At 44.6% G+C, this 16515-nt stretch overlaps 1 protein-coding gene across 1 annotated transcript in view; it reads left to right on the plus strand.

The window, feature by feature from the left end:
* LOC143299746 (interferon-related developmental regulator 2-like) overlaps window positions 1–16515 on the plus strand; it is a 48214-nt gene that overhangs the window by 18258 nt on the left and 13441 nt on the right. Inside the window, exons 9-11 of the mRNA XM_076613129.1 lie at window positions 1645–1785; window positions 7893–8024; window positions 15072–15161. Of these exons, the coding sequence (XP_076469244.1) occupies window positions 1645–1785; window positions 7893–8024; window positions 15072–15161 (363 nt within the window). The remainder of the gene's footprint in view (window positions 1–1644; window positions 1786–7892; window positions 8025–15071; window positions 15162–16515) is intronic.

The following is a 16515-nucleotide window of genomic DNA, read 5'->3' on the forward strand; positions in this document are numbered from 1 at the left end:
TGTGACGATGATTGAATGTGAGGTGCTGTGTGGGCAGAGGTTGTGATGGTGTGACGATGATACAATGTGAGGTGCTGTGTGGGCAGAGGTTTGTGTTGTGATGGTGTGACGATGATGCAATGTGAGGTGCTGTGTGGGCAGAGGTTGTGATGGTGTGACGATGATACAATGTGTGGTGATGGTGTGACGATGATACAATGTGTTGTGATGGTGTGACGATGATACAATGTGTTGTGATGGTGTGACGATGATACAATGTGTGGTGATAGTGTGGGCAGAGGTTTGTGTTGTGATGGTGTGACGATGATACAATGTGAGGTGCTGTGTGGGCAGAGGTTGTGATGGTGTGACGATGATACAATGTGTGGTGATGGTGTGACGATGATACAATGTGTTGTGATGGTGTGACGATGATACAATGTGTGGTGATAGTGTGGGCAGAGGTTTGTGTTGTGATGGTGTGACGATGATACAATGTGAGGTGCTGTGTGGGCAGAGGTGTGACGATGATTCAATGTGAGGTGCTGTGTGGGCAGAGGTTTGTGTTGTGATGGTGTGACGATGATGCAATGTGAGGTGCTGTGTGGGCAGAGGTTTGTGTTGTGATGGTGTGACGATGATGCAATGTGAGGTGCTGTGTGGGCAGAGGTTTGTGTTGTGATGGTGTGACGATGATACAATGTGAGGTGCTGTGTGGGCAGAGGTTGTGATGGTGTGATGGTGTGACGATGATACAATGTGAGGTGCTGTGTGGGCAGAGGTTTGTGTTGTGATGGTGTGACGATGATTCAATGTGAGGTGCTGTGTGGGCAGAGGTTTGTGTTGTGATGGTGTGACGATGATTCAATGTGAGGTGCTGTGTGGGCAGAGGTTGTGATGGTGTGACGATGATGCAATGTGAGGTGCTGTGTGGGCAGAGGTTGTGATGGTGTGACGATGATGCAATGTGAGGTGCTGTGTGGGCAGAGGTTGTGATGGTGTGACGATGATGCAATGTGTTGTGATGGTGTGACGATGATACAATGTGTGGTGATAGTGTGGGCAGAGGTTTGTGTTGTGATGGTGTGACGATGATGCAATGTGAGGTGCTGTGTGGGCAGAGGTTGTGATGGTGTGACGATGATACAATGTGTGGTGATGGTGTGACGATGATACAATGTGTAGTGATGGTGTGACGATGATACAATGTGAGGTGCTGTGTGGGCAGAGGTTGTGATGGTGTGACGATGATGCAATGTGAGGTGCTGTGTGGGCAGAGGTTGTGATGGTGTGACGATGATGCAATGTGAGGTGCTGTGTGGGCAGAGGTTTGTGTTGTGATGGTGTGACGATGATGCAATGTGAGGTGCTGTGTGGGCAGAGGTGTGAAGATGATTCAATGTGAGGTGCTGTGTGGGCAGAGGTTTGTGTTGTGATGGTGTGACGATGATACAATGTGAGGTGATGGTGTGACGATGATTCAATGTGAGGTGCTGTGTGGGCAGAGGTGTGACAATGATACAATGTGAGGTGCTGTGTGGGCAGAGGTGTGACAATGATACAATGTGAGGTGCTGTGTGGGCAGAGGTGTGACAATGATGCAATGTGAGGTGCTGTGTGGGCAGAGGTGTGACGATGATACAATGTGAGGTGCTGTGTGGGCAGGGGTTTGATGAGAGCCGAGAGGACACGGACTTGCTGTGTGATCAGCTGAAGACACTGTCCACAGAGAGCACCAAACACAAGGCCCGCAACGCTCTGCGTCAGCAACGTGCACGCTTCAGGGACATCCTGCAGACTGTCCAGGTGGATGATCCATTGTTGTGCTGTTATGTTATCTGTGCTGTGCTGTGTGGTGTGTGCTATGTTATGTTATCTGTGCTGTGCTGTGTTATGTTATCTGTGCTGTGCTGTGTGGTGTGTTATGTTATCTGTGCTGTGCTGTGTTATGTTATCTGTGCTGTGCTGTGTTATGTTATCTGTGCCGTGTGGTGTTGTGTGTGCTGTGTTGTGTGCTGTGTGTGTTGTGTTGTGTGCTGTGTGTGTTGTGTTGTGTGCTGTGTGTGTTATGTTGTGCTGTGTTGTGTGCTGTGCTGTGTGTGTTGTGTTGTGTGCACTGTGCTGTGCTGTGTTTGTTGTGTTGTGTTGTGCTGTGCGTTTTGTACTATGTTGTGTGTGTTGTGTTGTGCTGTGCATGCTGTGTTGTGCTGTGCTGTGCTGTGTGTGGCTGCACTGTGCTGTGCTGTGTTGTGCTGTGCTGTGTGTGGCTGCACTGTTCCGTGCTGTGTTGTGCTGTGCTGTGTGTGGCTGCACTGTGCTGTGCTGTGTTGTGCTGTGCTGTGTGTGGCTGCACTGTGCTGTGCTGTGTTGTGCTGTGCTGTGTGTGGCTGCACTGTGCCGTGCTGTGCTGTGTGTGGCTGCACTGTTCCGTGCTGTGTTGTGCTGTGCTGTGTGTGGCTGCACTGCACTGTGCCGTGCTGTGTTGTGCTGTGCTGTGTGTGGCTGCACTGTTCCGTGCTGTGTTGTGCTGTGCTGTGCGGTGCTGTGCTGTGTGTGGCTGCACTGTGCCGTGCTGTGTTGTGCTGTGCTGTGCTGTGTGTGGCTGCACTGTGCCGTGCTGTGTTGTGCTGTGCTGTGTTGTGCTGTGCTGTGCGGTGCTGTGCTGTGTGTGGCTGCACTGTGCCGTGCTGTGTTGTGCTGTGCTGTGTTGTGCTGTGCTGTGCGGTGCTGTGCTGTGTGTGGCTGCACTGTGCCGTGCTGTGTTGTGCTGTGCTGTGTGTGGCTGCACTGTTCCATGCTGTGTTGTGCTGTGCTGTGTGTGGCATGTGGAGGCGTGGTGGCCGTGTTGTAACGTGTCCACCTCATTAGTGAGAGAATGTTGGCACAGGGAATGAAATGTGATAGTTGTCAGTATTTTCTCCCTCTCCACCAGGCCTTGATGGGTGCTCTGCATGCGTCAGGTGTGTGAGATGATAAACCCAGGTCCTGTGTCTGGCATGCACTTAGTGAATATACACAACCCCTCGGCAACATAAGGTTGGCCAAATTCATGAGAAAAATACACTTTGATAGGAAACCAACAAACTTACAAAAAAAAGGGGAAAAAAGGTGAAATAAAGGCTTGTGTTCCCTGGGAGTGTATGGCCCCCAAAGTGCAGCACAACTGTAATGTTGGATGTTTTTTCTGTCCGCTTGGAGTGTATGGCCCCCAAAGTGCAGCACCACTGTAATGTTTGATGTTTTTTTCTGTCCCCTTGGAGTGTATGGCCCCCAAAGTGCAGCACCACTGTAATGTTGGATGTTTTTTTCTGTCCCCTGGGAGTGTATGGCCCCAAAGTGCAGCACCACTGTAATGTTGGATGTTTTTTTCTGTCCCCTTGGAGTGTATGGCCCCCAAAGTGCAGCACACTGTAATGTTGGATGTTTTTTTCTGTCCCCTTGGAGTGTATGGCCCCCAAAGTGCAGCACACTGTAATGTTGGATGTTTTTTTCTGTCCCCTGGGAGTGTATGGCCCCCAAAGTGCAGCACCACTGTAATGTTGGATGTTTTTTTCTGTCCCCTTGGAGTGTATGGCCCCCAAAGTGCAGCACCACTGTAATGTTGGATATTTTTTTCTGTCCCCTTGGAGTGTATGGTCCCCAAAGTGCAGCACCACTGTAATGTTTGTTGTTTTTTTCTGTCCCCTTGGAGTGTATGGCCCCCAAAGTGCAGCACACTGTAATGTTGGATGTTTTTTTCTGTCCCCTTGGAGTGTATGGCCCCCAAAGTGCAGCACACTGTAATGTTGGATGTTTTTTTCTGTCCCCTTGGAGTGTATGGCCCCCAAAGTGCAGCACCACTGTAATGTTGGATGTTTTTTTCTGTCCCCTTGGAGTGTATGGCCCCCAAAGTGCAGCACCACTGTAATGTTTGTTGGATGTTTTTTTTTTCTCTCTGCAAGTGTATTTGGTTTGCTATTAGTGGATTTTTTTTCTGCACAATTTTGTCATGTACAACCCGATTGTTGCCACAGGTTCCTTTACATGCACAATATGAATGCTGCACATGGGACTTGGTTTATTGCCTTATCTGAAAGACTAGCACCCAGACCACCACTCAGGGTCTGGTGGAGGGAAGAGTTAAAATCCCTGTAGGTACATGGATTGGAAGCCACAGATACCCACTTCCTAGTCAGGGCATTACCTCTTGGCCATCGTCCACATGATGCACAATTTGAAACTGGGTACATGCATGCACACACACACACACACACACACACACACACACACACACACACACACACACACACACACACACACATACACTCATACATACATGCACTGAATTGAGTAAATAATCATTGATAAACAAAAAAAGAAAATCCAACATTACAGTTAATGGTCCTTGTGGCATGCATTTTTGTTGTATGTATGAGATAATCAGATTCATAGGATTAAATTTAGTGGAAAGCATCTTTTGTGATCTTGGCTTTGGAACTGATTCTGAAGAGTTTATGGTAACTGGTAACTGCTCAAGCAGTTGTGGCCCTTCCCAAAAGTTGTTGATGGTTGCTTAGTGAAATGGTAGTTCCTGAGCTGTTCTGTCCTTCGAAGCCATTGTCTTGTGGGACATGGTATATAGTCCCTGAGCTATTCTGTCCTTTGAAACATTGTATTGTGGGACATGGTATATAGTACCAGAGCTGTTCTGTCCTTTGAAACATTGTATTGTGGGACATGGTATATAGTACCTGAGCTGTTCTGTCCTTTGAAACATTGTATTGTGGGACATGGTATATAGTACCTGAGCTGTTCTGTCCTTTGAAACATTGTATTGTGGGACATGGTATATAGTACCAGAGCTGTTCTGTCCTTTGAAACATTGTATTGTGGGACATGGTATATAGTACCAGAGCTATTCTGTCCTTTGAAACATTGTATTGTGGGACATGGTATATAGTACCAGAGCTATTCTGTCCTTTGAAACATTGTATTGTGGGACATGGTATATAGTACCAGAGCTGTTCTGTCCTTTGAAACATTGTATTGTGGGACATGGTGTATAGTACCTGAGCTATTCTGTCCTTTGAAGCTATTGTCTGGTGGGACATGGTATATAGTACCAGAGCTGTTCTGTCCTTTGAAACATTGTATTGTGGGACATGGTATATAGTACCTGAGCTATTCTGTCCTTTGAAACATTGTATTGTGGGACATGGTATATAGTACCAGAGCTATACTGTCCTTTGAAACATTGTATTGTGGGACATGGTATATAGTACCAGAGCTGTTCTGTCCTTTGAAACATTGTATTGTGGGACATGGTATATAGTACCAGAGCTGTTCTGTCCTTTGAAACATTGTATTGTGGGACATGGTATATAGTACCAGAGCTATTCTGTCCTTTGAAACATTGTATTGTGGGACATGGTATATAGTACCAGAGCTGTTCTGTCCTTTGAAACATTGTATTGTGGGACATGGTATGTAGTACCTGAGCTGTTCTGTCCTTTGAAGCTATTGTCTGGTGGGACATGGTATATAGTACCAGAGCTGTTCTGTCCTTTGAAGCTATTGTCTTGTGGGACATGGTATATAGTACCTGAGCTATACTGTCCTTTGAAACATTGTATTGTGGGACACAGTATGTAGTACCTGAGCTGTTCTGAAGCCATTGTATTGTGGGACATGGTATATAGTACCTGAGCTGTTCTGAAGCCATTGTATTGTGGGACATGGTTATATATAGTACCTGAGCTGTTCTGAAGCCATTGTTTTGTGGGACATGTTATATAGTACCTGGGTTCTGGTCCTTTGAAACGTTGCATTGTGGGACAAGGTATGTGGGTACCTGAGCTGTTGGTCCTTTGAAACACTGTATTGTGGGACATGGTATGTGGGTACCTGAGCTTTTGGTCCTATGGTATCAAGACGTGACAAAGCACAATAAGGTGCATGCTGAGGACTGCACTATGGTATCAAGATGTGACAAAGCACAATAAGGTGCATGCTGAGGGCTGCACTATGGTATCAAGATGTGACAAAGCACAATAAGGTGCATGCTGAGGGCTGCACTATGGTATCAAGACGTGACAAAGCACAATAAGGTGCATGCTGAGGACTGCACTATGGTATCAAGATGTGACAAAGCACAATAAGGTGTATGTTGAGGGCTGCACTATGGTATCAAGATGTGACAAAGCACAATAAGGTGCATGCTGAGGGCTGCACTATGGTATCAAGATGTGACAAAGCACAATAAGGTGTATGCTGAGGGCTGCACTATGGTATCAAGATGTGACAAAGCACAATAAGGTGTATGTTGAGGGCTGCACTATGGTATCAAGATGTGACAAAGCACAATAAGGTGTATGTTGAGGGCTGCACTATGGTATCAAGATGTGACAAAGCACAATAAGGTGTATGTTGAGGGCTGCACTATGGTATCAAGATGTGACAAAGCACAATAAGGTGCATGCTGAGGACTGCACTATGGTATCAAGATGTGACAAAGCACAATAAGGTGTATGTTGAGGGCTGCACTATGGTATGAAGGTGTATGTTGAGGGCTGCACTATGGTATCAAGATGTGACAAAGCACAACAAAGGTGTATGTTGAGGGCTGCACTATGGTATCAAGATGTGACAAAGCACAATAAGGTGTATGTTGAGGGCTGCACTATGGTATGAAGATGTGACAAAGCACAATAAGGTGTATGTTGAGGGCTGCACTATGGTATGAAGGTGTATGTTGAGGGCTGCACTATGGTATGAAGGTGTATGTTGAGGGCTGCACTATGGTATGAAGGTGTATGTTGAGGGCTGCACTATGGTATGAAGGTGTATGTTGAGGGCTGCACTATGGTATGAAGGTGTATGTTGAGGGCTGCACTATGGTATCAAGATGTGACAAAGCACAATAAGGTGTATGTTGAGGGCTGCACTATGGTATCAAGATGTGACAAAGCACAATAAGGTGTATGTTGAGGGCTGCACTATGGTATGAAGGTGTATGTTGAGGGCTGCACTATGGTATCAAGATGTGACAAAGCACAATAAGGTGTATGTTGAGGGCTGCACTATGGTATCAAGATGTGACAAAGCACAATAAGGTGCATGCTGAGGACTGCACTATGGTATGAAGGTGTATGTTGAGGGCTGCACTATGGTATCAAGATGTGACAAAGCACAATAAGGTGCATGCTGAGGACTGCACTATGGTATGAAGGTGTATGTTGAGGGCTGCACTATGGTATCAAGATGTGACAAAGCACAATAAGGTGTATGTTGAGGGCTGCACTATGGTATCAAGATGTGACAAAGCACAATAAGGTGTATGTTGAGGGCTGCACTATGGTATCAAGATGTGACAAAGCACAATAAGGTGTATGTTGAGGGCTGCACTATGGTATCAAGATGTGACAAAGCACAATAAGGTGTATGTTGAGGGCTGCACTATGGTATCAAGATGTGACAAAGCACAATAAGGTGTATGTTGAGGGCTGCACTATGGTATCAAGATGTGACAAAGCACAATAAGGTGTATGTTGAGGGCTGCACTATGGTATGAAGGTGTATGCTGAGGGCTGCACTATGGTATCAAGATGTGACAAAGCACAATAAGGTGTATGTTGAGGGCTGCACTATGGTATCAAGATGTGACAAAGCACAATAAGGTGCATGCTGAGGGCTGCACTATGGTATCAAGATGTGACAAGGCACAACAAAGGTGTATGCTGAAGGCAGTACTAGGAGCAGTGGTTAGCACAGGGTTGATGTAGAGTCCAACATCTTAAACATGATTTTAGGGGCAGAAACACTTCTTTTATGTGTGTGTGTGAAATGAGGATAGTGTAATGAAGGTAATGTTGCTCAGGATGGTTAGGTCATGTGTGTGTGTGTGTGTGTGTGTGTGTGTGTGTGTGTGTGTGCAGGATGGGGTGGTGGAGGAGGTGTTGGTGAAGATGGGCAGCATGGAGACCCTGATGCTGGAGGACTGGTCCACCAAGGTTCAGTACAACGCCTTCTGCAGCGCCCTGCACTCCGGTATCTTCGTCCACCTCAAGGTACAACACGCAACAGTACTCCTTTATCTCTTAGACAGAAAGAGTTGACACCTCAAGGTACAACACGCAACAGTACTCCTTTATCTCTTAGACAGAGAGAGTTGACACCTCAAGGTACAACACACAACAGTACTCCTTTATCTCTTAGACAGAAAGAGTTGACACCTCAAGGTACAACACGCAACAGTACTCCTTTATCTCTTAGAGAGAGTTGACACCTCAAGGTACAACACACAACAGTACTCCTTTATCTCTTAGACAGAAAGAGTTGACACCTCAAGGTACAACACGCAACAGTACTCCTTTATCTCTTAGAGAGAGTTGACACCTCAAGGTACAACACACAACAGTACTCCTTTATCTCTTAGACAGAAAGAGTTGACACCTCAAGGTACAACACACAACAGTACTCCTTTATCTCTTAGAGAGAGTTGACACCTCAAGGTACAACACACAACAGTACTCCTTTATCTCTTAGACAGAGAGTTGACACCTCAAGGTACAACACGCAACAGTACTCCTTTATCTCTTAGACAGAAAGAGTTGACACCTCAAGGTACAACACGCAACAGTACTCCTTTATCTCTTAGAGAGAGTTGACACCTCAAGGTACAACACGCAACAGTACTCCTTTATCTCTTAGAGAGAGTTGACACCTCAAGGTACAACACGCAACAGTACTCCTTTATCTCTTAGACAGAAAGAGTTGACACCTCAAGGTACAACACGCAACAGTACTCCTTTATCTCTTAGACAGAGAGAGTTGACACCTCAAGGTACAACACGCAACAGTACTCCTTTATCTCTTAGACAGAAAGAGTTGACACCTCAAGGTACAACACGCAACAGTACTCCTTTATCTCTTAGAGAGAGTTGACACCTCAAGGTACAACACGCAACAGTACTCCTTTATCTCTTAGAGAGAGTTGACACCTCAAGGTACAACACGCAACAGTACTCCTTTATCTCTTAGACAGAAAGAGTTGACACCTCAAGGTACAACACGCAACAGTATTCCTTTATCTCTTAGACAGAGAGTTGACACCTCAAGGTACAACACGCAACAGTACTCCTTTATCTCTTAGAGAGAGTTGACACCTCAAGGTACAACACGCAACAGTACTCCTTTATCTCTTAGAGAGAGAGAGTTGACACCTCAAGGTACAACACACAACAGTACTCCTTTATCTCTTAGAGAGAGAGAGTTGACACCTCAAGGTACAACACGCAACAGTACTCCTTTATCTCTAGAGACAGAGAGTTGACACCTCAAGGTACAACACGCAACAGTATTCCTTTATCTCTTAGAGAGAGAGATGACACCTCAAGGTACAACACACAACAGTACTCCTTTATCTCTTAGAGAGAGAGAGTTGACACCTCAAGGTACAACACGCAACAGTACTCCTTTATCTCTTAGAGAGAGAGAGTTGACACCTCAAGGTACAACATGCAACAGTACTCCTTTATCTCTTAGAGAGTTGACACCTCAAGGTACAACACACAACAGTACTCCTTTATCTCTTAGAGAGAGTTGACACCTCAAGGTACAACACGCAACAGTACTCCTTTATCTCTTAGAGAGTTGACACTTCAAGGTACAACATGCAACAGTACTCCTTTATCTCTTAGAGAGAGAGTTGACACCTCAAGGTACAACGCACAACAGTACTCCTTTATCTCTTAGAGAGTTGACACTTCAAGGTACAACATGCAACAGTACTCCTTTATCTCTTAGAGAGAGAGTTGACACTTCAAGGTACAACACGCAACAGTACTCCTTTATCTCTTAGAGAGAGAGTTGACACCTCAAGGTACAACATGCAACAGTACTCCTTTATCTCTTAGAGAGAGAGTTGACACCTCAAGGTACAACACACAACAGTACTCCTTTATCTCTTAGAGAGAGAGTTGACACCTCAAGGTACAACACGCAACAGTACTCCTTTATCTCTTAGAGAGAGAGTTGACACCTCAAGGTACAACATGCAACAGTACTCCTTTATCTCTAGAGACAGAGAGTTGACACCTCAAGGTACAACACGCAACAGTACTCCTTTATCTCTAGAGACAGAGAGTTGACACCTCAAGGTACAACACGCAACAGTATTCCTTTATCTCTTAGAGAGAGAGTTGACACCTCAAGGTACAACACACAACAGTACTCCTTTATCTCTTAGAGAGAGAGAGTTGACACCTCAAGGTACAACATGCAACAGTACTCCTTTATCTCTAGAGAGAGAGAGTTGACATCTCAAGGTACAACACACAACAGTACTCCTTTAACTCTTAGAGAGAGTTGACACCTCAAGGTACAACACACAACAGTACTCCTTTATCTCTAGAGAGAGAGAGTTGACACCTCAAGGTACAACACACAACAGTACTCCTTTATCTCTTAGAGAGAGAGAGTTGACACCTCAAGGTACAACATGCAACAGTACTCCTTTATCTCTTAGAGAGAGAGAGTTGACACCTCAAGGTACAACACACAACAGTACTCCTTTATCTCTTAGACAGAAAGAGTTGACACCTCAAGGTACAACACACAACAGTACTCCTTTATCTCTTAGACATAAAGAGTTGACACCTCAAGGTACAACACACAACAGTACTCCTTTATCTCTTAGACAGAAAGAGTTGACACCTCAAGGTACAACACACAACAGTACTCCTTTATCTCTTAGAGAGAGTGAGTTGACACCTCAAGGTACAACACACAACAGTACTCCTTTATCTCTTAGAGAGAGTTGACACCTCAAGGTACAATGCACAACAGTACTCCTTTATCTCTTAGAGAGAGAGAGTTGACACCTCAAGGTACAACACACAACAGTACTCCTTTATCTCTTAGAGAGAGTTGACACCTCAAGGTACAACGCACAACAGTACTCCTTTATCTCTTAGAGAGTTGACACCTCAAGGTACAACACACAACAGTACTCCTTTATCTCTTAGAGAGAGAGTTGACACCTCAAGGTACAACGCACAACAGTACTCCTTTATCTCTTAGAGAGTTGACACCTCAAGGTACAACACACAACAGTACTCCTTTATCTCTTAGAGAGAGAGAGTTGACACCTCAAGGTACAACACGCAACAGTACTCCTTTATCTCTTAGAGAGTTGACACCTCAAGGTACAACACACAACAGTACTCCTTTATCTCTTAGAGAGTTGACACCTCAAGGTACAACACGCAACAGTACTCCTTTATCTCTTAGAGAGTTAACACCTCAAGGTACAACACGCAACAGTACTCCTTTATCTCTTAGAGAGTTAACACCTCAAGGTACAACACGCAACAGTACTCCTTTATCTCTTAGAGAGTTAACACCTCAAGGTACAACACACAACAGTACTCCTTTATCTCTTAGAGAGAGAGTTGACACCTCAAGGTACAACACGCAACAGTACTCCTTTATCTCTTAGAGAGAGAGTTGACACCTCAAGGTACAACATGCAACAGTACTCCTTTATCTCTAGAGACAGAGAGTTGACACCTCAAGGTACAACACGCAACAGTATTCCTTTATCTCTTAGAGAGAGAGATGACACCTCAAGGTACAACACGCAACAGTACTCCTTTATCTCTTAGAGAGAGTTGACACCTCAAGGTACAACATGCAACAGTACTCCTTTATCTCTAGAGAGAGAGAGTTGACACCTCAAGGTACAACATGCAACAGTACTCCTTTATCTCTAGAGAGAGAGAGTTGACATCTCAAGGTACAACACACAACAGTACTCCTTTAACTCTTAGAGAGAGTTGACACCTCAAGGTACAACACACAACAGTACTCCTTTATCTCTAGAGAGAGAGAGTTGACACCTCAAGGTACAACACACAACAGTACTCCTTTATCTCTTAGAGAGAGAGAGTTGACACCTCAAGGTACAACATGCAACAGTACTCCTTTATCTCTTAGAGAGAGAGAGTTGACACCTCAAGGTACAACACACAACAGTACTCCTTTATCTCTTAGACAGAAAGAGTTGACACCTCAAGGTACAACACACAACAGTACTCCTTTATCTCTTAGACATAAAGAGTTGACACCTCAAGGTACAACACACAACAGTACTCCTTTATCTCTTAGAGCGAGTGAGTTGACACCTCAAGGTACAACATGCAACAGTACTCCTTTATCTCTTAGAGAGAGAGAGTTGACACCTCAAGGTACAACACACAACAGTACTCCTTTATCTCTTAGACAGAAAGAGTTGACACCTCAAGGTACAACACGCAACAGTACTCCTTTATCTCTTAGAGAGAGTGAGTTGACACCTCAAGGTACAACACACAACAGTACTCCTTTAACTCTTAGAGAGAGTTGACACCTCAAGGTACAATGCACAACAGTACTCCTTTATCTCTTAGAGAGAGAGAGTTGACACCTCAAGGTACAACACACAACAGTACTCCTTTATCTCTTAGAGAGAGTTGACACCTCAAGGTACAACGCACAACAGTACTCCTTTATCTCTTAGAGAGTTGACACCTCAAGGTACAACACACAACAGTACTCCTTTATCTCTTAGAGAGAGAGTTGACACCTCAAGGTACAACGCACAACAGTACTCCTTTATCTCTTAGAGAGTTGACACCTCAAGGTACAACACACAACAGTACTCCTTTATCTCTTAGAGAGAGAGAGTTGACACCTCAAGGTACAACACGCAACAGTACTCCTTTATCTCTTAGAGAGTTGACACCTCAAGGTACAACACACAACAGTACTCCTTTATCTCTTAGAGAGTTGACACCTCAAGGTACAACACGCAACAGTACTCCTTTATCTCTTAGAGAGTTAACACCTCAAGGTACAACACGCAACAGTACTCCTTTATCTCTTAGAGAGTTAACACCTCAAGGTACAACACGCAACAGTACTCCTTTATCTCTTAGAGAGTTAACACCTCAAGGTACAACACACAACAGTACTCCTTTATCTCTTAGAGAGAGAGTTGACACCTCAAGGTACAACACGCAACAGTACTCCTTTATCTCTTAGAGAGAGAGTTGACACCTCAAGGTACAACATGCAACAGTACTCCTTTATCTCTAGAGACAGAGAGTTGACACCTCAAGGTACAACACGCAACAGTACTCCTTTATCTCTTAGAGAGAGAGATGACACCTCAAGGTACAACACGCAACAGTACTCCTTTATCTCTTAGAGAGAGTTGACACCTCAAGGTACAACATGCAACAGTACTCCTTTATCTCTAGAGAGAGAGAGTTGACACCTCAAGGTACAACATGCAACAGTACTCCTTTATCTCTAGAGAGAGAGAGTTGACACCTCAAGGTACAACACACAACAGTACTCCTTTTAACTCTTAGAGAGAGTTGACACCTCAAGGTACAACACACAACAGTACTCCTTTATCTCTAGAGAGAGAGAGTTGACACCTCAAGGTACAACACACAACAGTACTCCTTTATCTCTTAGAGAGAGAGAGTTGACACCTCAAGGTACAACATGCAACAGTACTCCTTTATCTCTAGAGAGAGAGAGTTGACACCTCAAGGTACAACACACAACAGTACTCCTTTATCTCTTAGAGAGAGAGAGTTGACACCTCAAGGTACAACACACAACAGTACTCCTTTATCTCTAGAGACAGAGAGTTGACACCTCAAGGTACAACTCACAACAGTACTCCTTTATCTCTTAGAGAGAGAGAGTTGACACCTCAAGGTACAACGCACAACAGTACTCCTTTATCTCTTAGACATAAAGAGTTGACACCTCAAGGTACAACACACAACAGTACTCCTTTATCTCTTAGACATAAAGAGTTGACACCTCAAGGTACAACACACAACAGTACTCCTTTATCTCTTAGACAGAAAGAGTTGACACCTCAAGGTACAACACGCAACAGTACTCCTTTATCTCTTAGAGAGAGAGAGTTGACACCTCAAGGTACAACACACAACAGTACTCCTTTAACTCTTAGAGAGAGTTGACACCTCAAGGTACAATGCACAACAGTACTCCTTTATCTCTTAGAGAGAGAGAGTTGACACCTCAAGGTACAACACACAACAGTACTCCTTTATCTCTTAGAGAGAGAGAGTTGACACCTCAAGGTACAACGCACAACAGTACTCCTTTATCTCTTAGAGAGTTGACACCTCAAGGTACAACGCACAACAGTACTCCTTTATCTCTTAGAGAGAGAGTTGACACCTCAAGGTACAACACACAACAGTACTCCTTTATCTCTTAGAGAGAGAGTTGACACCTCAAGGTACAACGCACAACAGTACTCCTTTATCTCTTAGAGAGTTGACACCTCAAGGTACAACACACAACAGTACTCCTTTATCTCTTAGAGAGAGAGAGTTGACACCTCAAGGTACAACACGCAACAGTACTCCTTTATCTCTTAGAGAGTTGACACCTCAAGGTACAACACACAACAGTACTCCTTTATCTCTTAGAGAGTTGACACCTCAAGGTACAACACGCAACAGTACTCCTTTATCTCTTAGAGAGTTAACACCTCAAGGTACAACACACAACAGTACTCCTTTATCTCTTCGAGAGAAAGAGTTGACATGAAGGCCACACATGCATCAGCTACACAGAACAACACAAAGTGTGTCCACACCCCACATTCCAACACCACCCACTGATGGTAGAGACAAGGCCAACACAGCAAAGGTCACACCACCCATGTTCTGCTGTGTCCAGTCATCCACACTGCATGGAACAGAAACTAAAGGGAGGTAAACAGATTACATGTGAAAGAATAAAATGCAAAATACAGTGCACACATTACCATTGAACTATTTGATTCAATTATCACTCATAGCTAAGATGTATGCATTTTTTACATTCACACGGATAAAGAGGAATATGCAAAATAAATAGGAAATAGGAAATGTGATGTGGCCAGTTCCCCTGTTGTCTTTGTGCCGTGTATCATGTCCCCACGCTGCTGTTCATGGCTGGAATAAGGTTTGAAAGGTAAGAAATGCAGGATTGGCTGATGTGGCTTGAGTTGAGGATGATGTGTGTCCACACTGTTGCAGGAAAACTTGATGCTGCGTGACTTCTTTGACCTGGGGGCTCCCATCCCATCGGGGACCAAACCCGTGCACAAGATGTCCAAGGTGCAGAGGGTAAGCACTGGCATAGTGAAACACACCTGTCTTGTGGACATTTTCTGATCTCCCGGGTCAGCTGAGGCATAGTGAAACACACCTGTCTTGTGGACATTTTCTGATCTCCCAGGTCAGCTGAGGCATAGTGAAACACACCTGTCTTGTGGACATTTTCTGATCTCCCAGGTCAGCTGAGGCATAGTGAAACACACCTGTCTTGTGGACATTTTCTGATCTCCCGGGTCAGCTGAGGCATAGTGAAACACACCTGTCTTGTGGACATTTTCTGATTTCCCAGGTCAGCTGAGGCATAGTGAAACACACCTGTCTTGTGGACATTTTCTGATTTCCCAGGTCAGCTGAGGCATAGTGAAACACATCTGTCTTGTGGACATTTTCTGATTTCCCAGGTCAGCTGAGGCATAGTGAAACACACCTGTCTTGTGGACATTTTCTGATCTCCCAGGTCAGCTGAGGCATAGTGAAACACACCTGTCTTGTGGACATTTTCTGATTTCCCAGGTCAGCTGAGGCATAGTGAAACACACCTGTCTTGTGGACATTTTCTGATCTCCCAGGTCAGCTGAGGCATAGTGAAACACACCTGTCTTGTGGACATTTTCTGATCTCCCAGGTCAGCTGAGGCATAGTGAAACACACCTGTCTTGTGGACATTTTCTGATCTCCCAGGTCAGCTGAGGCATAGTGAAACACACCTGTCTTGTGGACATTTTCTGATCTCCCAGGTCAGCTGAGGCATAGTGAAACACACCTGTCTTGTGGACATTTTCTGATTTCCAAGGTCAGCTGAGGCATAGTGAAACACACCTGTCTTGTGGACATTTTCTCATCTCCCGGGTCAGCTGAGGCATAGTGAAACACACCTGTCTTGTGGACATTTTCGCATCTCCCAGGTCAGCTGATGTGCAGGCCTGCTAGTGCCTGAACCCCCTTTGTGTGAATACGCATGCAGAAGATTGAACATGCAGGTTATCCGGTAATCAGTATCACTGAATGTTTAGTGCAGGTTGTGGAAATACTGTGAACATAGCCAGCGTGCGTAACCTTGAACATATAGAATATGGCTGCCAAAATGTCAGTAGAAATAGTTATACATGTAAATGTCTGGTCACAGATAAAAGCAAAAATTGGAGTGGCAAAAAACAAAACATGTTGCAAGTTAAAAAGTTGTCTGTCAAGATTGATTTTTTATTCTCTTGCATTTGATAGGCATTGTGTTGCTGGGATATTCCTGTGTGACTGGAGTTTTGCTGGGATAATCCTCAGTGCATGACCAGGTTCATTCACAGGGAGATGATGTGCTATGTCACTGTGCACCTTGGTCATGTCTATTGTGACGTGTAACAGCCAG

This window comes from Babylonia areolata, chromosome 25, assembly GCF_041734735.1.
Source record: "Babylonia areolata isolate BAREFJ2019XMU chromosome 25, ASM4173473v1, whole genome shotgun sequence".
Lineage (NCBI taxonomy): Eukaryota > Metazoa > Mollusca > Gastropoda > Neogastropoda > Buccinidae > Babylonia > Babylonia areolata.